At 46.2% G+C, this 21,279-nt stretch overlaps 10 protein-coding genes across 10 annotated transcripts; 4 read left to right on the forward strand and 6 right to left on the reverse strand.

The window, feature by feature from the left end:
* Positions 1–411: 411 nt before the first annotated feature.
* FSST1_006297 (Zn(II)2Cys6 transcription factor) lies at positions 412–2,433 on the reverse strand (the record flags this gene model as incomplete). Its single annotated transcript, XM_083232652.1, has 6 exons — positions 412–759; positions 810–973; positions 1,025–1,663; positions 1,711–1,859; positions 2,187–2,315; positions 2,366–2,433. The coding sequence occupies 6 exons, from the start codon at positions 2,431–2,433 to the stop codon at positions 412–414; spliced, it is 1,497 nt and encodes a 498-aa protein (XP_083089727.1).
* A 510-nt stretch (positions 2,434–2,943) lies between these two features.
* Positions 2,944–4,218, forward strand: FSST1_006298 (lactonase family protein; the record flags this gene model as incomplete). Its single annotated transcript, XM_083232653.1, has 4 exons — positions 2,944–3,132; positions 3,186–3,294; positions 3,354–3,797; positions 3,851–4,218. 4 exons carry the CDS (start codon positions 2,944–2,946, stop codon positions 4,216–4,218), a joined length of 1,110 nt encoding a protein of 369 aa, XP_083089728.1.
* Positions 4,219–4,307: 89 nt separating this feature from the next.
* On the reverse strand, positions 4,308–5,195 carry FSST1_006299 (uncharacterized protein; the record flags this gene model as incomplete). The annotated part of the gene is made up of 2 exons (XM_083232654.1): positions 4,308–5,059; positions 5,141–5,195. The coding sequence occupies 2 exons, from the start codon at positions 5,193–5,195 to the stop codon at positions 4,308–4,310; spliced, it is 807 nt and encodes a 268-aa protein (XP_083089729.1).
* A 406-nt stretch (positions 5,196–5,601) lies between these two features.
* Positions 5,602–7,857, reverse strand: FSST1_006300 (uncharacterized protein; the record flags this gene model as incomplete). The annotated part of the gene is made up of 1 exon (XM_083232655.1): positions 5,602–7,857. The coding sequence occupies one exon, from the start codon at positions 7,855–7,857 to the stop codon at positions 5,602–5,604; it is 2,256 nt and encodes a 751-aa protein (XP_083089730.1).
* A 1,196-nt stretch (positions 7,858–9,053) lies between these two features.
* Positions 9,054–12,638, forward strand: FSST1_006301 (uncharacterized protein; the record flags this gene model as incomplete). Its single annotated transcript, XM_083232656.1, has 1 exon — positions 9,054–12,638. The coding sequence occupies one exon, from the start codon at positions 9,054–9,056 to the stop codon at positions 12,636–12,638; it is 3,585 nt and encodes a 1,194-aa protein (XP_083089731.1).
* A 954-nt stretch (positions 12,639–13,592) lies between these two features.
* FSST1_006302 (uncharacterized protein) lies at positions 13,593–14,360 on the forward strand (the record flags this gene model as incomplete). The annotated part of the gene is made up of 1 exon (XM_083232657.1): positions 13,593–14,360. One exon carries the CDS (start codon positions 13,593–13,595, stop codon positions 14,358–14,360), a length of 768 nt encoding a protein of 255 aa, XP_083089732.1.
* Positions 14,361–14,828: 468 nt separating this feature from the next.
* FSST1_006303 (voltage-dependent anion channel) lies at positions 14,829–16,004 on the forward strand (the record flags this gene model as incomplete). Its single annotated transcript, XM_083232658.1, has 1 exon — positions 14,829–16,004. The coding sequence occupies one exon, from the start codon at positions 14,829–14,831 to the stop codon at positions 16,002–16,004; it is 1,176 nt and encodes a 391-aa protein (XP_083089733.1).
* Positions 16,005–16,304: 300 nt separating this feature from the next.
* FSST1_006304 (carbonic anhydrase) lies at positions 16,305–17,092 on the reverse strand (the record flags this gene model as incomplete). The annotated part of the gene is made up of 4 exons (XM_083232659.1): positions 16,305–16,559; positions 16,656–16,741; positions 16,794–16,885; positions 16,935–17,092. The coding sequence occupies 4 exons, from the start codon at positions 17,090–17,092 to the stop codon at positions 16,305–16,307; spliced, it is 591 nt and encodes a 196-aa protein (XP_083089734.1).
* A 999-nt stretch (positions 17,093–18,091) lies between these two features.
* On the reverse strand, positions 18,092–19,234 carry FSST1_006305 (uncharacterized protein; the record flags this gene model as incomplete). The annotated part of the gene is made up of 1 exon (XM_083232661.1): positions 18,092–19,234. The coding sequence occupies one exon, from the start codon at positions 19,232–19,234 to the stop codon at positions 18,092–18,094; it is 1,143 nt and encodes a 380-aa protein (XP_083089735.1).
* A 601-nt stretch (positions 19,235–19,835) lies between these two features.
* FSST1_006306 (uncharacterized protein) lies at positions 19,836–20,461 on the reverse strand (the record flags this gene model as incomplete). The annotated part of the gene is made up of 2 exons (XM_083232662.1): positions 19,836–20,173; positions 20,224–20,461. The coding sequence occupies 2 exons, from the start codon at positions 20,459–20,461 to the stop codon at positions 19,836–19,838; spliced, it is 576 nt and encodes a 191-aa protein (XP_083089736.1).
* Positions 20,462–21,279: the final 818 nt, after the last annotated feature.

Consider the following 21,279-nt stretch of genomic DNA (forward strand, 5'->3'; position numbering starts at 1 on the left):
CAAATAAAATAAAAATTTCGGGGAAGGTAACGCCGTGTTGGTTGGACGAGGTAAAATATTGTATTCGCACAGCATCAAGGCCAAGAAAATATAGAGATGAAGCCTTCAAACATCTTATAGAACGAAGACCAAACATGCAACACCGTACATCTTCCGTACCCACAGTGCATAATCCTTGTCAATATCCATAAATAGGAGCTGAAGACGGTGGAAGTTGTTCTCCGTACCCACTCATGGTGGAGTTGCCGTTACTCCATAAACAGTCCGTACCCGCGTAAGAGCACAAGAGATGAAGTAATCTGAAAGACCATTGGTTACACTTGGACTAAACCCAGTAGAGTAGCCATGTTACTCCGTACCCACATTTTACTCCGTATCCACTCGACTTAGTATTGACCGGAAGAAGCCGCGTTAAAACTCATAATCCCAAGGATCAATTTGGAAAAAGTCATGCGACAGTGAATCAATATTAAATAACTCTAAAGCGCCTGACGTGAGAAAAAACGGGTCGATATCGAAGTCCGGAAGGGTGCGGTCTACGTTGGTGTCTGTTTCATCATCCAAAGGCAAGACGAAGTGGCTTTTGAGACTAATCTCAGACTTGGTTTGGCTCATCGAGTCCCAGACGCGAGTCGCGTTTGGCTTAGGCGCAAGGATGTCCCAGAACCATGCAGGGTGGAAGCTGATTGTCGTATCCTGACTTGAGTTGCGTCGGTTGTTTTCCTGAGCGAGGACCCGAAGCTTTCTCAACGCGTCCATCTTGGTCATCCATGTTAGCTGTTTACTGATATTCTGAATTAGCCACTCACTCTATTGGACACGTGCGGCCAGGTCTTGGCGACGTTACTCAAAAAGCTTTCGCATTTGACCAGGCTATTCTGCGCATCTTGAGCAATCTTTTGGTCCTTTGAAAACTGAAAGAGCCAAGCAACTGTCGCAGTCCCGGCAATGGCGTCTGCGACCATAGGATCAACTATGTCCATCAAGCTGTTAAATCTCTCGAGCAATCTGAACGTCCAGTTACAATGATATACCGCTGTGTCAATTCTTTGCTGTAAAAAGAAGCAAGAAAGGGGAATGCTTTCTCGGGATGCGAGGAGAAAGAGATGGATGAATGGGTGGTTGAGGATTGCATGTATGGCATGCCACATAATTTGGCCAACCATGAAGCGATTCCAATACTCGATGTTCTGGCACACCTCATCTCTGGTTCGGCTGGAAAGATGTGCGTTGCAAAGAAAAAGGCCTTTCGGAGTGTTCGACTCGAATGTAATCAGCTCAAGATTTATTCTCGTGTGCGTAGAGTCGGGTGACCAGGGCTTTTCGGTATTGCCCTGCCGAAGCTTGTGCAAATAAGATCTTAGCTCTCCCCAGATTGTTGTAATACGCATACTGTGTGAGATGATGGCGACGCTGTCCGTTCCAGTGGTTGATGGATGGGGTGGAGGAGGCATGCGAGTTAAGTCCGGATGGTCTGGAAGTTCTAGGCGAGAGGTATCGCTCAATGGTGGTACAAGAAAACGTTCAAGGACATGCACAAGCCAGGAGATGCGAATCGATGACTGTTCCCACTGGCCCGAGGCACTGTCAGATGAGAGAAGTCGCATAGCCTCGAGCCTTACAGCGGTCCCTGTCGTCATCCACGCCCGGCCGAGTTGTTGAGCTAGCTGGTTGGTCAGTATCATTCTTGTAAACGAGGACTTTGCGCACTTTTGTAATGCTTCAGTGTTATCAAGCACAAAGCCTGAACAAGTTCCGTAGTCGGTATACCCTCGTCAGCCATCTCCCTAACAGCCTCTTCAGCCACTTGCGAGTAGAAGCTGGCAGCGGCCAACTCTTGGCCATTGAAGAAATCATGACTAGAAAAGTGTAACATGAGAGACATGAAGCTCCATAAAAGGTACTGAGGCCCTGAATGTAGTTTTTCGGCAAGATTCGGCTCCATGAATAATGGTAGTGGTTGAAGGTGTATCATCGTCCGATAAATATCGACAAAGTGCTGGATAACAGGCAGGCTAGGATCGAGATACTCTGTTGCCTCAGACTCAGTTGCACAATTGATCTGGCTCAGTATCTCAGTAGTGTCCCTCTCCGCATGTGTCCGAGTGTGTCTTCTAGTTATTCTGGTTCTACAGTAAAGAAGAGTAAATTTCCATTCTGCGCAATTACAGGTCGCCTCAACTTACGGTACGTGTTGTCGCAACCTCCTAGTCATACCGCCCGGTCGGCCTCTTGGTAGATAATAACATTTATCCCCCAGACGTTTACAATATGAGCAGATTGGTCTCTCGGCTGTGCATTTTGTCTTCTTGCGACTAACCTGAGGTAAGCATTATAACGTGGCATGGTGGGAATAGAGATGTACCGGCATGGCTCACAAGCGTGACGTGTCACAGGTTCGGTAGTAGCACTAACAGGTTGCGCGTTGTTCATGGTTAGGGAGGGATATGGAGAAAACAAGTGGTCAAGATTCGAGAGCTGGGGCAATTTTAGCTGTACAGCGGAGAAGGTTTAATCCGCACCGTTCTTAGATTAATAGTCAAATTAGTTATGTAGTAGCGTGAATATAAATACATATTCTGTTTGACATAAATCCTTCTATTATAGGGGCTACTTAAGACAACATTCGTCTCATTGTTGCAACCAGCTGCCTTTGCTAACTGTGCGACCCTTTATTATCAATTCGCTCTTCCAATTGCCGGCCCCACAATGCCGAGCTTCTACCCACATCACGGCGTTTATGTCAAATTGCCGCGCAATAGGCCGCGTCTTTTTGGCCAAACAGACACAAAGATCTTCACGGCAATAGTACGAAGACTAAAATTTAATGTAGCCGTAGTGCGATGAATCGGGGAACCAACTTGTCTTGGCAGAATAAATACTCCACTGATCCCATGGACTCTTCCCTATCAATCATTCCTCACTATTTCAGCGTCAGATCAAATGTTGCCAAGAGTTTTATTCCCTCTTCTTGCCGTCTCGGCTGTTGCCGATGTGCATTACCTGTTTGCTGGCTTCTTTTCTGGCTCCAAGATTGCTGGTATCGAGTTTGATGATAAAGCCCATTCCTTGGACTTGGTGAAGAATGTCTCATCGGCGTCTGATGATGGGTCGAAGTGGATAGCACTAGATGTAAGTGTTGTTCATATACTCTGCCGTCGTTGAATCTAAACATAAGAATCTAGGCTCGCAAACAAAATTTATACGTTGGTACCACTGGTTACTTTCAAAGCTACAGGATATCCAAGGATCTCGGTTTAACTTACAAAAGCAATGTCAGCTTGTCATCAGACTGTAAGTAGGCCTTCCCGATATTGGTCTGTGGGATCTTTCCTCTGACCAAATTTACATAGGCAACAACGAAAACTTCATCACGGCATCGTCCAAGTCTCCATTCGCAGTATTCGGCACCCCCTACGGAGGCGGCTGTCCAACAGTCGCCATATCGGTGGATAAGACTGGCACTCTCCAGAAGACTTTCGCAAATGCGACATACAATACTAAAGGCGGTGTTCACGGAACCGCGCTGAGCCCCAAGAATGACTTCTTGTACTCTGCCGATGACATGGGAAATGCAGTCTGGGTCCACTCTTACGATCGCGAGACCGGCAAAGTTGAGGAGGTGCAGTATCTTGCTGCCGAGGAAGGATCAAACCCGAGACATTTGACGGTGCATCCGAACGGTAAATGGGTGTATGTTGTGTACGAGGAGGCGAACTCTGTTGCTGCATACCAGCGGAACACAAATACGGGAGAACTCAAGTTTCGAAACGAGACATACAGTTTACTTCCTTCTGGTAAGACCTTGACGCTTCCCCTACATTTTCATATGAACTAATTATCTTTGTAGGATTCGCCAACTCTTCTTCTTACTGGGCTGATGAAGTGCTTCTTTCCACGCCTGCCGAAGGATCATCCCCGATATACTTACTCGCTGCCACGAGGTCTCGTAAGACAGGAGTTCCCGGCTATGTCTCTGCGTTTAGTCTGGATGCCAAGACTGGAGGTATCAAGGAACAGCTGTTTCTGCAGGAAACCACCAACAGTGGAGGATCTGCGAATGCTGTATCGCCAGCCTCGTTCAGTGAAGATTACTTTGCTATCACGGATAGTGGTTCGAACTTTATTGAAATTTGGAAGATTAAGGACAAGAGTGCAGCGGCAGTAGCCCATCTTGATCTTGAGAATGGACCAGCCAATGCTGTATGGTATAACTAAGTGGCACAGATGTATAGCTATTCAGGATGTTTTTTTATACTATATCTTAGCTTTAGTTATATACATAACTCCTAAACATAATTACCAGCTTACTTTGACTCGTTCGCTGTAATTCCAAGCTCGACAGCCTGGTAGTTTGCGCCAGGACTGGTAGCCCCCGCCATTGCCAAGAATATCCCATCCTGCCTCCCAGAGTACGTGTAGAAGTTATCGAATGTCCCCGTGGGCGTAGTACAAGTAGTCTCAAAAGTACCAAAGTCCAGAGTGCAGGTCTTAGCAGGGACAGAACAGTGAAGCTCCTGATCGCGCGTTTGCTCGCAAGTAACCGAGGCATAGGCTCGTTGGTTGAGCATATTGTTGCTGCACGTACTGAGCAAGTTAGCACCCCCAACATCTCCATATTGAATGCATAAGATATTTCCGTTGATGTCTATAACACGGTTGGTCGCGGAGTCGATGGAAAACGTCAAGCGGTAGTTCGTGGCTGAGTATTGCCATCCAACAAAGAAACCAGCTGATTGGAATCCCAGTAGATATTGACCATCTACTTGAGCACCTTTTCCAATAACATCGAACGTGGGAATTGGTTGGAAGGCTGCTTCGCTTGTGGTGGCTTCGGTGGTCGTGGTGATAGCGACGGATGTTTCGAGGTCTGTGGCCTCTGCAGATGAAGTTGCTGAAGTAGTTGTTGCTATTTCTGATGTGGATTCGCCATTTGAGGTTGATGATGCGATGGTGCTCAACACGTCGGCAGAAGTGGCTGTCGTAGTGCCCGTCACAGCAGTCTGAAGCTCTGTACTCGTAGCAGACGGGAGGCTCAAAGTATCAGACTCAACGGAGGCTGTAAGGATATGAGTCATGTTCACTTGGTCTTGTCGAAAGGAGTTTTACTGACTTGAATGGCTTGAAGAACGAGGCTTACAAACGCTAGCCAATGCAGGGCTTACTGCCAAAGCACAAAACAGAGTGAAACGCATGTTGTTCACAGAAATTTAACGAGTGACGGAGACCAAAGCGGTAAAAGAGAAAAAAAACTAAAAACAGAAATTCCGGGTTTGGAGAGGTTTATTTATTTGCGCCCAAAGGGTTCCTGACCCGAAGCAGTGGTGGTGATGGGAAATTGCATCTGGTAGCCGTCCACTAACTCAGGCACTAGAGGCCACTATCGATTCTGCTAACCGCAACTGGCTGCCCATGTAGAAATAGCTACGTTTGATTCGCAGAGAATGTTCTGGCTATCTATATTGGTTTCAAAAAGGTCGTCGATTGGGGTGTCTGAATGGCACATTTGAAACTACTTAGCAACCTATGCAGGACTTTTCTTTTCTATAATATCTAGATGGATAGTGTCTAGAGCTTTCCATGTGAACATCCAGATTCAGTCTACCTGCGTGCTCGTAACTCTGTCCTTCCGTTGGCCCCACCGTTTGATACAACATATGCTTCATCGACACGGCCTGCTGCCTTTACCAACTGGGCCACTTCCTTGTCCTTCATCCCTTCACCACCCGCAGCTCGAATGACATCTTGTGTTTCTGGAGACACCATTTGAGACACAGCCTGCCAAGCATTGCCTAGAAGAGAAGACGTGGTTCGCTGTGCAAAAAGATACATGGTGGCAGCAGTCACGATAAAGTGAACAATGATAATAGCCAACACGACAACAAGACCTGTCCACTGACCTGGAATGAGTACGTCTTTGGCATTTACAGTCGTAACTTGGTGCGTTGGCTTGTAATTGGGAAGCCAGTCGTAGTATAGCATTTGATAGAAACGGAAAACAAGTGCTTGCATCGCCTGCGCGGGATCGCCTGTTTCTTGTAAGATGTTTTGGACCACAGCAGAATGCTCCGGATGGGTTGGCCAGATAAATTGCGCCAGGATATTGTTGGTCATGATTCTTCCTGCAAAACTCCAACTACCCAACAGAGAATATTCCACAAGTGTAGTCCACAGTAGAGCGTATGCGGTCTGAACTCTAGCTTCCTCATCGGGATCAGCCCATAGCTCTGGATCGGAGTGAACTTCAAGATCCAATATGTCTCGATGTTTTGTGCTTTCAGAAGAAACTCCAACACCCAGCTGTTTTAAGATGCTGGTGCCATTTCCCTGGGTTGATATATCTGACCACTCATACAAAGACTCAGGCTCGCCATCAATAGCTCGACCTGATATAGTAACATTGTATCGGTGAGGCAAGTTTTGACTAATATAGCAGACAGTCGCATTGAAAGCTTCTAACCCGTCTGTTGTATGGGCCATCGTCCAAGGTCCATCACTTGTAAATGTCAGATTCTTGAGATTGTCTGGAATCTCAACTTTTGAAGGCTTTCCGGTCTTATCGTCATACGTTGGCACAATTCCGTTCAAGGATGAGCCGGAGTTGACAAGTAATACCGAATTAAAACTGTAAGCCCAACCGGAAAGAGGATTCTTTGTCCCATTCTTGGTAGAAATGGCATCAGCTGTGCTACTGCACAAAGAGATAGGCAGAGTATTGTGATCCAAGGTGGTGTTCCACTCGTTGTGAACTCTGCAGATTATGTTCTTGGGAGAGGTCGAGGCGCTTCCAAGGAAGTCTGTCTGGTTTTCAACAGCAAAACTAGCATTGAGATACAAACCACTGGTGACTTCACTATCACTCTGCTGGTATTTGAGAACTGTTCTCTCAAACGTTGGTGCAAAACAGGCTGTTCGTTGGTTGACAACAACAGCAGGTCCTTCGTAGAACTCCAGACTAGTCCTTTCAGTAGCGTTATCGAATGGGAGCATAGCTCGGTAGATGTCTCCTGTGTCTATAGCATGATCTGTTCGAAGTTCGGTGTCCATGTTGGCTGGGCGAGACTCGGCGAATCGCCAATGCGCAAGTGGTCTCGATTTCCAATACGAGATACCGTTGAAGGGAAAGATTTCTTGGGTGTCGAACCCAACTGCCGTGACGCTTCTTGCAATTGGTGCAGAGATTTGGTCTTGGCCAAAATCGAAAAGGATAATCGTAGAGGTCAAGGTTGAAACCAAAGCGATAATGAACGCCAATGCGAGGAGGACTAGATGCAGTAATCCCGAGCCTCTGCCTGAGGAAAAGTGTTGCCAAGCTGTTGGTATCATACTTCCAGGACCAGCGCTAGAACTAGCCGCTCTCTGAATAGACAACATGGCTGTATCGACGAAGCGACTCCCTGAAGTTTCGAGTATCACCGCTGCCATAGCCGCTGCTGCGAATCCGATCTGAAATCCCATAGACACACGAATAACAGCAGAACAAATGGTAACGAGTCGCGTGGCCCATTCATTAAAAACAATTAGATCCCAAAACTCAGATCGAGGATCCCGATTTCTCGCCTTGTCGGCACCTTTGTAGAGGAAGATGAGGAGAGCAACTGAAAACAAAATGGCTGCAGTGCCGACGCCGAGGATGAGGGTGCCAATGAGACCGATTCTTCGCCACCATTCTCTAATTCCTGGCTGTCTGGGTGGAACGATGAATGACGTTGCAGATTTTATCGGAGGTTGGTAGTTGACGTTGAGGTTCCATTGTCCTGACTTTTCTGGTGGTGGTCTATTTTGTTCGCTATATGAAGATTGCTCCTTGCCGGCTTCCTGAGCCTCAAGATTGTGAACGGCTTGGTAGACAGCCATATTGTTGACTTGTTGATGATATGACAACAATAGTCAGAGTGTAAGAAATTGGGCAAGATGGATGTTTTAAGCATTATAATCTGTACCGCACACCGTAGGATTTGATGGCCACTCCGTCTTGGCATTAGACTAATATCTCGACATGGATATCAAGCACTCTTGTGTTAGTGCAATACTGTATTTATAGGCACTAACTGACCCAAGTGTAGGTACTCTCTTAGCTCTGAAACGACCCATCGGGACAAGGATAAGCGCTGGAGCGTTTCATGGTGGAGTTTTCATTTCCGCACAGAGCACACAATAGGTCAGCTCGCATTACTGAGTCCGAGAGTGGTAGAGTGGGTAATTGTAGGGCTGATTTTGGTTCGGCCAAGTCATGTTGCGCGTTTGGCGTTTGGCAATGTCGTTGATTTAGCATTTCGACTTAAATCTCTCCTCCACCAGTCTAGTCTATATCTCAACGGTCAAACAACTACCGAACTCTTCCATCCAGCTCATCTGCATACATGGCACGCCAAATACATTTTTATCTATATGTGAGGTAGCGCCTGATAAATCACGACGAAAGTGATAACGCCGATTTCAACGCCATGTCTCGCTCCGCGACAGAGCTTAACACTCATGCGGCGGAAATACGCCCACCGGATTCGGCATGATCTTCGCCATTTCATCTCTGTCTACTTAGCAATATGGGGCATATGACTTTATACTATTAGTTGCATGTTTGATGCAAGGGATCTTAATTTAGAACGTTATGATATCTCCCAAAACCTTCCTTCCTTTACAACTAAGCGGCCATTAGTCTTAATTGCCCTCATCTGAGCCATAATGCAAGTTAAAAACCCTGAGCAGGAGGTAATACTTGCTTTACTAGAACGTAACCCTTATAGAATATCATATTGGAGCGAGCAGCCGAGAGAAGATAAGCTGATTGGGCATTGTATCCTCCAATGAACGGCAAATGTATACTGTGATGCTTCCAATAGGCTGAAGAGAGCTGTACTCGTATGCCTTGTAGGTTGCCTTGCTCAGCCGCAACTTGGCATCTTCAACAGAACCCCGCATCCTCTTCCGAGCTTTCTTTTCAACCTATGTTTTTACTCAAGTTATTCTCAAATATCAATGCACAGTGCAATCGCCATAATCTTTCAGGAAGCTTTGTTCATCTAATATCTTCATCATCGAAGCACTTAACAATGTCCGGCGCCGAAGCCGCAATAGCTGGTGTGGGCTTCTTATGTAGCGCGATACAGATCGCAACTTTCTGCCGAGACATCCTCCAAGGGTACTGTCAAGTTCGTGATGGCCGATCTCCCGACCCGAGACTAGAAGAATACCTCAAGAGTACGGGGAGTTGTTTCAGACAGATGAAGACTTCAGCTTTAGCAACCGCTCAAGCTCAATGGTTGAACAGTGACCAACAACAGATCATCGAAGTTGGCCGAAAGCTACAAGACTCCATTGCCAAGCTGCAATCTAAATTCTCCGATCTTCATATCGACGATGCATCTAAACGTGGAATCCATGGGAAGATGCGAATGGTGACGAAAGCCATAGCGTCTATGTGGCATTCCAAGGAACTCGGAAGCCTTGAGGATGATCTCAAAAGATATGAAAGACTTCTCCATGGTATCACTCTTCATCGCGTATGCAACCAAGTTCAAGCTGCAGAAATCCAGTCAAACCAAAACTTCCATCAACTCAGTGCAGATCTGCAATCATTCATCACAAAGCTGGCTGATGGGTGTACCAAGGTATCCGATCTTTCGATCTCCTCACTCGAGATAAGAAGTCGAGTTACTCAAGAGCACGAAAAAACGCGTACGGTCATAGATCAAGGTCTCGTTTCCACTCAGGGCGCTGTTTCGAACATGCACGAGTCAATGTCTCAACGCTTTCAAGATTCAGATCGACATGAGCTAAACAAAGACTTGAAGAGGCGTCATGAACAACTACTAGAAAGTCTCAGATTCTCCGAGATGAACAGCCGCAAGAATCAAGTATCTGGGAACTATCCCGGAACCTTTTCTTGGGTGTTTGAGAACACGTCCCATTCTAGTCGAAATCATTTACGCGGCTGTGAAGAACGAGAAGATATGATGTTCGATAACGAAGAAACAGACGAAGACGATATTCATGATGATGTATCTATAGACAATACGTCAGAGTCAGTCTCAACCGCAAGTTCACTAGACCCTGACGGCTTTCCTGCTTGGTTACAATCTGAGTCGAACTTATTTTGGATCAGTGGCAAACCGGCCTCTGGCAAGAGCTCGCTTATGAAGTTTCTCGCAACCAATGCACTCACAAGAGAACATCTGAAGGTGTGGCAGCAGAATATGCGGATGACGAGCGGCAATCTGCGCATCATCGGCCATTTCTTCTGGAAGCCGGGCCAATCGCTACAGAATAACATACAGGGTATGTTGCTTTCTCTTTTGCATCAAGTGCTCTGCAAGAATCCTCACCTCGCTCAGCGACTGTGGGAAGATCAGAAAAATGTTTCTGACAAGCGAGCCCGTGGGGATTGGAACCTCAATGAGTTAAGAGAGGCCTTATATTACTCAATCAATTCTTCAGGCGATGCTTTCTGCATTTTCTTGGACGGTCTGGATGAGGCAAGAGAGATGGAGCGCTTACCTTGGCGTGATAGGGGAAACGCTCAGGTCATCCACGATCTGCTACGTCTCAACAATGTCAAAATATGTGCATCCAGCAGGGAAGAACATCCGTTCTGCTTATTTTTTGAAGGACGGTCCCGCTTAAGAATTCATCTGCTTACTTATAAAGATATTTACTGCTTTGCGAAGCAAAAGCTCGAACCATCAGGGCTGGATTCTTCTTACCGTGTTGACATTCTACGAACCCTCGTAGAGAAAGCAAACGGTGTGTTCCTTTGGGTTGTTTTGGTACTCGATAGCCTCAATCGAGCAATTCGTTCTGGAACAGCAGGCGTCAACGAAATAAAAGAGCGGCTGGCACAAACTCCATCAGATTTACACGATCTCTTTATCGACATGTGGGAGCGACCAGGAGACGATGCCGAACTATCAAGCTTCAGAAACGATTCATCACGCTATTTTAGCCTAGCTATCACAGCCAACAAGCTTCAAGAGGATGTGGATTCTGCTCAAGGTGGCGACATAGTGCTTGTAAGGCATCTGAATAACAATGGGTATGAGCCGCATTTGATACACACGTTACTTGTTATGGCCACCGCTCTAGAGGATGAACCACTGGCATCAATATTGGACTCGGGTCGATACATGCATGCAAACGATCTTCAGGCCAGATGCGCAAGCGTGGAGTCCCGACTACGATTGGTCAGTCGTGGTTTACTTGAGATAGTAACGGCTCCAAATTTGGTTAGCTTGAGCATGTATCCGGAAAATCCACAACTGGGTCATTACGACGCCAAGAAAGTCGAGTTTATTCACAGATCTGCTTTCGACTTCATCATGGATACACAAATCGGCCGCGAGTGTTTAAGTGCTTGTCACTGGTCTTCAAATGAGCAGATTCACAGGTTACTCGGAGGCCATCTGATCAGATCTCGGTTTCTATACGTCGAGCAACATGGAATTCCTGTCACAACAACAAGCAAAATACGTTATACCATGCTCAACACATACTCCATGGAATTGAAGAGAGCCTTGACGATCACCTACAGTTGGAGACATGGTAACCTGACTTTCGAAAACAGCATGTTGCGAACAGTTGAGGATTGGCAGAAATCTGGCTTGTTCTACTCTCACTCGTATTGGAGACATCCTCAGGCTAACCAAGTCCCTTCAAAGCATTTGGGATTGGGATTCCTTGAAGGGATTGTGCACGAGGCCCCTCGATTCACTATTATTTCTGATCTTCTGGACAAATTACCAATTGGTCGTCTCATTGATGCCATTCCTGCTATGTTTCGAGAGTTCGTAAGAAGAGCACCATGGGTAATGCTTCAACCAAGGTGCCCGGATTTAATCGGATACATCTTAACCCGGCTACATAAAGCAAGTGATGAAAGGCGATACGATGTTTCGTCTCAAGCCCAAGCTGACATAAGAGATGTTACTCTCGCTTTGAATTCATGGTTTCTTATTCAATGTCTTTGGGCTCTATCTATGCTTGGTGGCCCCGTCAAATTTGAGTCAGAGTGGCAGAAGATATTGGGCCTACTGGGTCGATTCAGGGACACTTTGTCTTCGACACACGATTGGCACCACCCCATGGTGTTAGCTTTTGGAGAAGATGACTCCAAGGAATTCTCCCCCAAGGGACTCTTTACCCCTGATATTACGATGCCTCATGCCATTGTGGCTGTTTTAAATCTTGTCACCGCTTATCGGATAGTTGGTCTACTTGTACATGACCGGTTGAGCCGTACCCTGGCTGTTCAAGCTCCTGAAGAGTCAAGCGAACGATTTGATATAGTACTGATCAATGGCGAGACAAACAGAGGGCGTTGCCTTCACAAGATGTTTTCACCAGCGTCAGAATATCACGATCGTATTGCAACTCACGTGGAAAATACTCTGCTCGGAGTGCATACTAAGGGGGATAGTGGGAAAAGGAAGGAAGCATGGAGGGTGTTTGTGGAAAGTATAGGTGATGGCTTAACATTGGTGAGTGACGACGTTGTGGAATATTGCATGGACGAATTTGCAAGAAGGGATTTGGAGTTTATACATCCTTGGCACAATAAGTGGATTAGAGAGGAACGGAGCGAAGAGTTAATAGTCGATGAATTGGAATACTACGTCGTAAGATCTACAATACCGAAGCAATGAGCGATATTCAATAACCAAATCAACAGTTTCAATTGGGAACAAGATTTAAATACTAGTAAGATGAGATGATTACTCCACATGGCTGCCTACGGATGTGATAGAAATTCTTCATCCAGCCTCGACATAGCCTTCGCCGTTGTGTCTCTGCCAAGTTTCATCATCATTGGATCTTCAGTCGCATGCTTTTAGGTGTTGATTGGATGATCAAGATCCAGACTTACAGTGGCTTGGAGGAGAAACCTCAATTGGGCTGGATATGGTTCATGTCTTGAACTTTGGCGTTCGCCATACTGCGGCTGAAAGATGTGCTGCATCTCATCACATACCCATGAACAAAATCACAACCACAAAGCAAGGGTATTCAACTTATTCGTGTATGTCTCAAAGCCATCGTGAGAATCTTCGAACAGTAACTCGAACGATGGCGTTCTGGATGTTGTGATACGTCAGCATTCTTTACAATATCACATACACTGAGCGATGCTTGTGGCTGGCTGACAGAACCAAATTAGAACTAGGGTGAAATCAGAAATCGCAAAGATGCCAAACGCTATTCATCACAAAAGTGAAATCCATGCCCTTCATTATCATTTGACTCCATGTCACCGTAGCCATCGTGGCCAGCTTCATGTGGAAGTGAACCTTTTCCACAAATGGCGTTTACAAATATGGTGGCTGCCTCTGTCTCAAAGCAGTCAGAACATGACAGTATTCTATGAGGTCTAGACTCAAAATATGTCTTTGAGAAAGTGAAACGACATCCTTTTTGTCGATCACGACATACTATAGCTGATAGAACGCAGCGCCTGACAGTACGTTCATTTGACATAAGAATTTCCTCTCACGATTATCTATAAGAAGGGCGATATCCTCCTTCAAATTAGACACAGCATCAATCCAACAATTCAAGTTACATCACACACACCAACAAACCGACACTTTCAAAACCCTACAATGGCTGCCCTCGTTCCCTTCCCTGAGTCTGGCATCTCTGTCACTTATTCCCCATGGTCCAAGACCCTTCTTCTCGAAGCCAAGGGTAAGGTTCCCGGCTATCTCGCGGGAGCTTTTATCCAACGCGAAGACTGGGCCGGAGGACTTCGCTTCTCTCTCAGAGCTTTCCCGTTGCTTCTCCCCGAACACTTTCCCCCACCATCTCCCAAGCAGATCGATGCGACTTTGAAAGTCCCCATCCAGCTTCCTCTCTCTTGGCTCAACAGCAAGAGCGTCTTGTTTGAAACTGCCAATGATGTGTACAACATCCCCATCAAGTACTTGCTTGCCGGTGTCGGGCCTGCTGAACAGCCAAAGAACGGTCTTACTTCGACCAATGGCCAGACTGATGGGCAGACTGATACACAGACCGATGGAGGTCGTATCATTGGAAGTGTGTTGCCTCCTATCAATGTTCCTCTCACTACGGGGGCCACCTACCGTATCTCGGCTAGAGTCCCTGCCCCTCAGGCGGGTGCGATTGTCCCACTCCCGACAGTCAAGATTTCTTTCGACAGCGAGTTCATCAAGCTTGTTGATTCCCACAACGCAGGCGACACCATCATCTGGGATATCACTTGGGCGAAGCTCCCGACTGAGGAAGGCAAGAACCCCCAGTCTGTCGACGTCACTACCAATATCCCACACACTCAGTTGGGAGGGTTGACCACTTGGACCCGCATTGTCCAGCCCTACACTGTTGAGTTTTATGTTCTTGATAAGAACTAAGAGGCTGTCCCTAGAGTGAGGGAGCGGATATCTCTGATGAACGAAGGGTACTATCAGCCTTTATTTCTTTCATTAACCAGATTGAACCACCATCATCAAACCTGATGTTGTTTCGTTATGGATTATTTTTATGTATTATCTAGGTAGAATAATTTATATGTCTATCTACAATCTCGAAGACTCACACTCTTGTACCGTGATACTCGGGAGATCTATAAGTAAGAAAGCCCGATCAGTGATTGGCAACAGACATATCTGGACGCAGAGATGCCTCCAGCTTGAGTTGTGAGGTACCCCTGCTAGTGGTAAAGATGTGGGTATTTTCAATGTTAACTGAGAGATACTTTCATGCTATGTGATTGGTCAGATTGTCTTTCTCTGGGGCATGTCTTTAGCTAGGGTGACTTCTCCTCTCCACCTTTTCTACCATCTCCCTACACTCCACATTTCTCTCATCCTGCAATCGTTATGCAACAAGAGCAGACACAAAATGTCACGTCAGAAGCTGTCCTCCAGGCCAATGATGCAGAGTCTAGAGACAAAAACTCGAAAGATGCTTCACTAGTCGATCGCTTCTCATGGGGGAATTTCACATGCACTCAATCCACTGGTGGCGTAGCCCTCATGTTATCAAAGACACCCTATCAATTCCACGGCTTACAGACCATTGGAGTCGTTGTTTTCATACTCAATCTGGTCTTATTCATCCTTTTCATCTCAGCCATGATTTATCGTTTCATGCGGAAGCCCTCAAGCTTTCGCGAATCGATCACCAAACCTCCGGAAGCCTACTTTACTGGATCCCTGTGGCTCTCAATGGCAACCATCATCATGGGCATTCAGGCTTTTGGCGTTCCTCATACTGGTTCCTGGCTCGTTGGTGTTGTCCGAATTCTCTTCTGGACCTACGGCGCAATCACACTGACATACAATATCGTCATCTTTGTCGTCATGTTTTCCATTGCTCCCTTCACACCTGGTAGCATGAGCTCTCCAATGTTTTTGATGATTTACAATGCCATGCTCACTGGTACTGTCGCTTCTGTGATAGCCGCTGACCAACCTCCTCCACAGCGAGTGCCAATACTCGTTGCTGGCATCGCTTTCGAAGGGCTCGGATGGATATTGTGTCTTCTCTTTCTCCCCCACTTTGTGGGTAACATGCTTGTCAATGGCCTCGGTCCTGTCAATCTTAGACCTGGGCTATTTATATCTGTGGGCTCGGCGGGTTATACCATCATAGCACTCATCGGATGCGCCAAAGCAATCCCAGATGGGTACGGATACTTTGCAAAGCACCCAACTGCAGCTGAGACACTAAATGTCATGGCGTTGTGGATCGGCGTATTCCTTTGGCTGTTTACCTTTTGGCTTTTCGCAATCGCGGCAGTCGCACATATTCCCATCTTGGTATCTAAAATCAGTGGCGATAAATCTCAATCCAAGATGAGTTTTACCCTTCCTTGGTGGGCGATTGTCTTCCCGAATGTTGGTTTTACAATTGCCACGGTGTATATTGGTGAAGAGTTTGAATCAGATGGTATAGCCTGGGTGGCTACAGTCATGACTATACTCGTATTTGCTGCATGGTTGATGGATTTATTCTTGCATATGAAATCAATATTTCAGAAGCGAATCATGTAGGGAGAAGCATATGGTATGGTACGATATGGCACTCGGCTGTTGCCGGTTGTGACACATCAGAAGTACGGGACCCGGAACGCATACACGCACGACACCATCTAGATGCCGGGTCAGTTTCAGAACTTCACTCAGGTTACTCAGTGCTACGTTCCATTCTCACAGAAGACTAGTTGTCTTGCATTTGCCAACTTAGAAAGACAATGTCAATACGCGCTCGCTATATATTGCTTGAACTCCATCATATGTTGTAATACAAACAGATATCCCTCAACGCCAGCAAATAATTCTTAGAGTCAATCCTCAAGGGCTGGAACACTCAGATTCTGCCCTCTCTTCAACCTGTTCAATCCGGCCCGTCTTGACATCATACACATACCCAGTGATAGGAACATCCAAGATCAAAGGACTCTTTCGCAGAAAAGCAACATCATCAATAACACTCTGTCGCAAATCAGAAAAGGGAAGAAAAGCCATATGGTCCACATCTTCATGCATCTCTTGCCGGATCTTGGCTCGGAAATCCGTGTCGGAGAAGCTCTGCATTCCACAGCCGGTCTAAGCGTGGGGTCAGCCGGGCCGGTTCAATCTGGTCCGATGATCGAGACCACGTTTCTTTTTTTCTGTCTCTCCCGAGAGGTTGGGTTGTCTTACATGGTGCATAATGATTATCTCACGCGTTCCAAGTAATTGCTGAGAAATCAGGATTGATCGTAGCGCTTCTACCGCGCGACCGCCGGCTGTGACATCCATGTCAGTTTTGCAACATATATCGAGATTGGAGATAGTTACCATTTCTGATGACGTGCGCATCACCGATATCTAAGCCGAGGACTTTTTCTACATCCAATCTGCTGTCCATGCATGCTACCACTGCGACCTTTCTAATACTTGTCAGACCCTTCTAGTCCATGATTGTTGTCGCGCACTTACCGGCGGGGTAAACCAGGTAGATGAGACTGAGTAAACGTGGCAGCGAACTTCTGGTTCGCAGCTTCAAACTCAGAAGTAACGGAAGGGTAAAAGACTGGCGACAAGACTGCAGGAGCGCTGAGTGAAGGCATCTTGGGCTTGAAGAACGTGAAGGGCATGATAGACGCGAATGTCGGCTTTGTACGAGAGTTATCCAGATAGGCAATCGAATCTTGCTAGACAAAGAGCCAAGACTAGATCTTGCAGGGGAAAGACAAATGTTAAAAAGCGGGGTGAAAGCGTCGTCTTATATACAAAAGCCAAGAGCCAAGAAACGCCAATCCATCCCATTATCAAAAGAAGAATAGAAGCAAACACATGAACAAACCATGTGGCTTCTGTTGTCCTCCCCTTCACCCGGCCATGTCAATCGGCGGACTCCAAATTCCCCGCATGCACACCCTTTGTTGAGGTATTTTGTCTTAGATGCTGCACTGTTGGCGTTGATGGTGTTGAGAGATCATGTCATGGAAGAAAAAGAAAAAGAAAGATTACCGGCTGTCAGGTACACTACAAGGATAAGTTGGGACCGGGTGCGGGTAAGTGGTGCAGCCATTAGGAATGGAGCTATTGATCAGTGTGCATATATGGCACCATGTTGCTCGGCGATAGCCTCACTCCGGCTTTGTTCGACCGAGAAGGGAGGTCAGATACGGCAAGGCAAGATTAACAGGTAGACACAATTTCTCGATTCAGAGTTCTCGAACGTCCATCTTGATTCTTTTTGCAGTGCTTGGCCAATGTGTCACATGAGCCATAGTCTAGCAGCACCGAGGAAGCCGATCTTACCTTGTACCACCATTTCGCAGATCTTCCTACCACGAAACTCACGACCGGTAAAGTTACCCTTGTAGTCTATGAGTTTAATTCAAATTTTTCATTTTATTTTGACTACGTGCCTTCAACTGAATCGAAGGTCCACTTACCAGTCGATGTCACTGAAACAATGCTAAACTAGGCTTTCTGCCGAATATAAACATCACTTTACTTCAATGAGGGTTACATGAATACATTAGACATCACCTAATATTATGTTTCGTATAGAAATGGGAATTTTCTAACAAGTATCAATTGAATACGTACATAGCTCGACTAGAAGTCATGGTAGATTTTTGCAGTCATTCAACTGAACCGGAATCTTCAAAATCCAGAAATTCTCCTAAAACCTTTACAAATGGTTTGTGAGTATATCTGTAAATACGCCTTGCTCCCGTTGGAGGAGGTAAGGTGCACATGGCGACTGCTAGGGCGAGCGTGTAAAAAGGCAGCCCAGTCGCTATATCAAGAAATACAACAACAATAACCCAACGCCACAAATTACTCATTAGAAGGCGATCTAGCGTATCCAGTTTCTCAGGTAGGACGCTCACAGACCGGAGTTGCACGCCCATATGTCCTTCATATTGACGAAGTGGTTCCAGGCCCATATACTCTCTACCTTGACGAAGTGCTAGCCAAACCAGGTTGATGCCTTGATGTTTAGCTCCGGTAACAATTAATGGGAACAGGTCTGAGTGGAACCTGAACTTGGCGTCTACCACAATTGGCTGGAAGGCTGGTATGAGAAGATGGAACACAGTCTTGTGTCCATGTCCCCATAGGTCTCTCAACGCCGCTTTGTCGGTCCGCATGTGTAGGCATAGCGTCGAGAGCTCATGATGATATCCACCAAAGCTGTCTCCAAGAGGGTTTTCGGCTTCTCTTTCCTCAAAGTCTTTATGCCAGTCGGTGTCAGGGCGCCAAACGTAAAAGAAGTGATAGTTCCCGAGCCAATCTTGTCCACGGTCATCGAAGGGCTCCATCTCTTTCCGAACAAAGCGATGAACGTAGCTACCAAAGCTACCGTGCACAGATTCTTGGATACCCATGATGTTCGTGATGCACATTCTTTGCTCAGTCGGGTTGAGCAATTCGCCAACTCGTTCGATAGCTTGACGATCATACAACACAGTAGGGGTCGCCATACCCAACCCTACCCGCATGAATTTTGACATAAAGTGCGGATGGTTGTTGAATGCTCTTTCGGAGACTCGAATTTCTTTTCGCTGGATGAGTCGAATCATACTTGATATGGCTTTTTGCTTCTTGGAAAACGTGAGGCTTTCTTGCGCCATTCTTTGGCCTGTTTCCCTTGCCTTCCATTCTACCAAACATTCATACAAAGCTGATACAGCTAGTTGACCTTTCGTTTCCCAAGCGACGTCATAGACATCGGCCTGACAGAGGGTGTTGATGGATTCAGGAACACAATATAAACCCATCGTGACGGTGACGCAGATATCCGAATGGTAAAATTATCAGGAGGGCTGGTCTTGGGAGGGAAGTTCAGGATATTTCGAGTTGTTGAATAGATTTCGGCATATTTCTATCAATTTGTTGAACTGGAGAAGGTGCAGTTTGCTCAACAGAAAGGAAATTTTTTCTGAAGGGGGATCCTAAGCGCCAGCCTTGTGTCACCAACCGTGCAGTAACATGTACGCTTGTTTATGCATATCTGCCTGATTTCGAGCCATTGGAATTAGGCATGAATTTTGTGCCGGTTCACAAGATAGGACTCAAACAACTACGCATAGCTCATGACGCGAACATTAAACGACATGGCAGAGACGGGGATGGAAATGACTTATGTCCGAGACAGCAGGCATCGGTTTCACTAGGCCTTCGAAACTATTGAGTACAAAACAAACAGTTTGAACTCTGATCCACGTAGTATAAACTGATCCAAGTCCTGTTTTGTGATTCCAGCTGCCGATGTTTCTGGTCGACAGTATCACGCATTTCCACCCCCAAACCAAGTTTCATTTCACAGAATAAACAAACAGATCTGTTGCAACTCAGCGACAGACATTCTTTCATTCAAGGTTATTGATATCTATATTGCCCGGGGTTTTGTCCTTGTCCTTGTATTTGTCCCGGTGGTGGCATGCCTCCTGGTCCCTGCTGCCAAGCTTGATTCTGCTGTGATGTATCGTTGTTCCAATATTCGCGAACTGTCTGATTCTGCTCTGCCATCCGAGGCCATACCGCTTCAACTGACCGCGGATCCGTCGGTGATCGACTGCGTTGGCTGCTGGTCTCGGATGGTGGCTCGCTCTTTTCTGTCATTCTCTTTTGAACTCTGGCAGATGCACGCTTTCTCTTCTTGGATTTTCTTCGTCGATCGCAGAGGATAATTCCCATAATCATGAGTAAAACACCAACTAGTATAGAATTAGTTTTTTGCGGCTTCAGGTACTGCTGATAGACATACCCAATACTCCTAGAGCAATGATAATCTCCAAAGCTCCAAAGATCTTGCCTCCAGGTAACCCTCCCGAGCTGGCATCTGATTGACTGGCTTCCTGCGTGACCGTCACGACAGGGATCTCGGAAGTGGCAGTACCATCGGCTTTCGCAGTCGGTTTCGGAATAATCGTTGTGAAGATGGTTGTAGATTCTACTGCAGAAATGATTCGGGACAGTTGTAGTTCGATAGCCTTATTATCCATTGGAGCGAGAGAAGAAAGGGTCGTCGGGTGTTTCGAATCCTTTTTTTAGACGGTTGTTGTCGAATTGTAAATGCTACCAGAGCTGAGTGATTGTCGTATAATTACAAATTAAAAATGTAACCAAATAAAAAAAGGATTGTAAGAATAAGAATAAAATAGAATTATCACACCCAAATAAAAGAAATGAAAGTCGCTGCGTGATTCCAGATCAACGTGCAGAAAGAAAGAAAAGAAAGAGAGGGCAAAAAACAGAGATAAGACGGCAGATGTCGCGAAAGATATGGAGACTGGAATTCAAGAACTAATTGTTTGTACCTATAGTATGGGAGCAACTATTCAGCTGAGATACCGCCAATTCAGACCAGTTTTGAGGCGAAACCGGGTGCTGCTTGAGGTGGCATTGTGAGACGGGAGATCAAACAGATGATCCCTGTACAGCGACAAGCCAGCAACATCACAGGCTGGGTTAGCGCTACAAGGGGAAAGGGGGAGGTTTCGAAAACAAAACACCAAGAGAATGTGTACCGTTGCAGTTTATGTTTTTTAAGGTAATTGTATTGTCCATTATTACATACCAAGCCGGCTGTTGGAGCTTCCGTGCGGAGCTGACTGACAGATTTCTCCAAGTTTCAGATTTCGGTGGTGTATTTTCTTGGCTGAAATCTCGTATTACGACGACTTGTACCATCTGGACTCGTGTGAAATATAGGGCATTATATAGATTTTATGGTCATCTTTACCATCTAGACTCTCGGTTGATCGGTCCTTGTTGGAGCCAAGGGCCGGACAGACGCAGATGGTACCGTGACAAATTGTTT

This window comes from Fusarium sambucinum, chromosome I, assembly GCF_050947815.1.
Source record: "Fusarium sambucinum isolate potato_lamoka chromosome I, whole genome shotgun sequence".
NCBI classification, from domain to species: domain Eukaryota; kingdom Fungi; phylum Ascomycota; class Sordariomycetes; order Hypocreales; family Nectriaceae; genus Fusarium; species Fusarium sambucinum.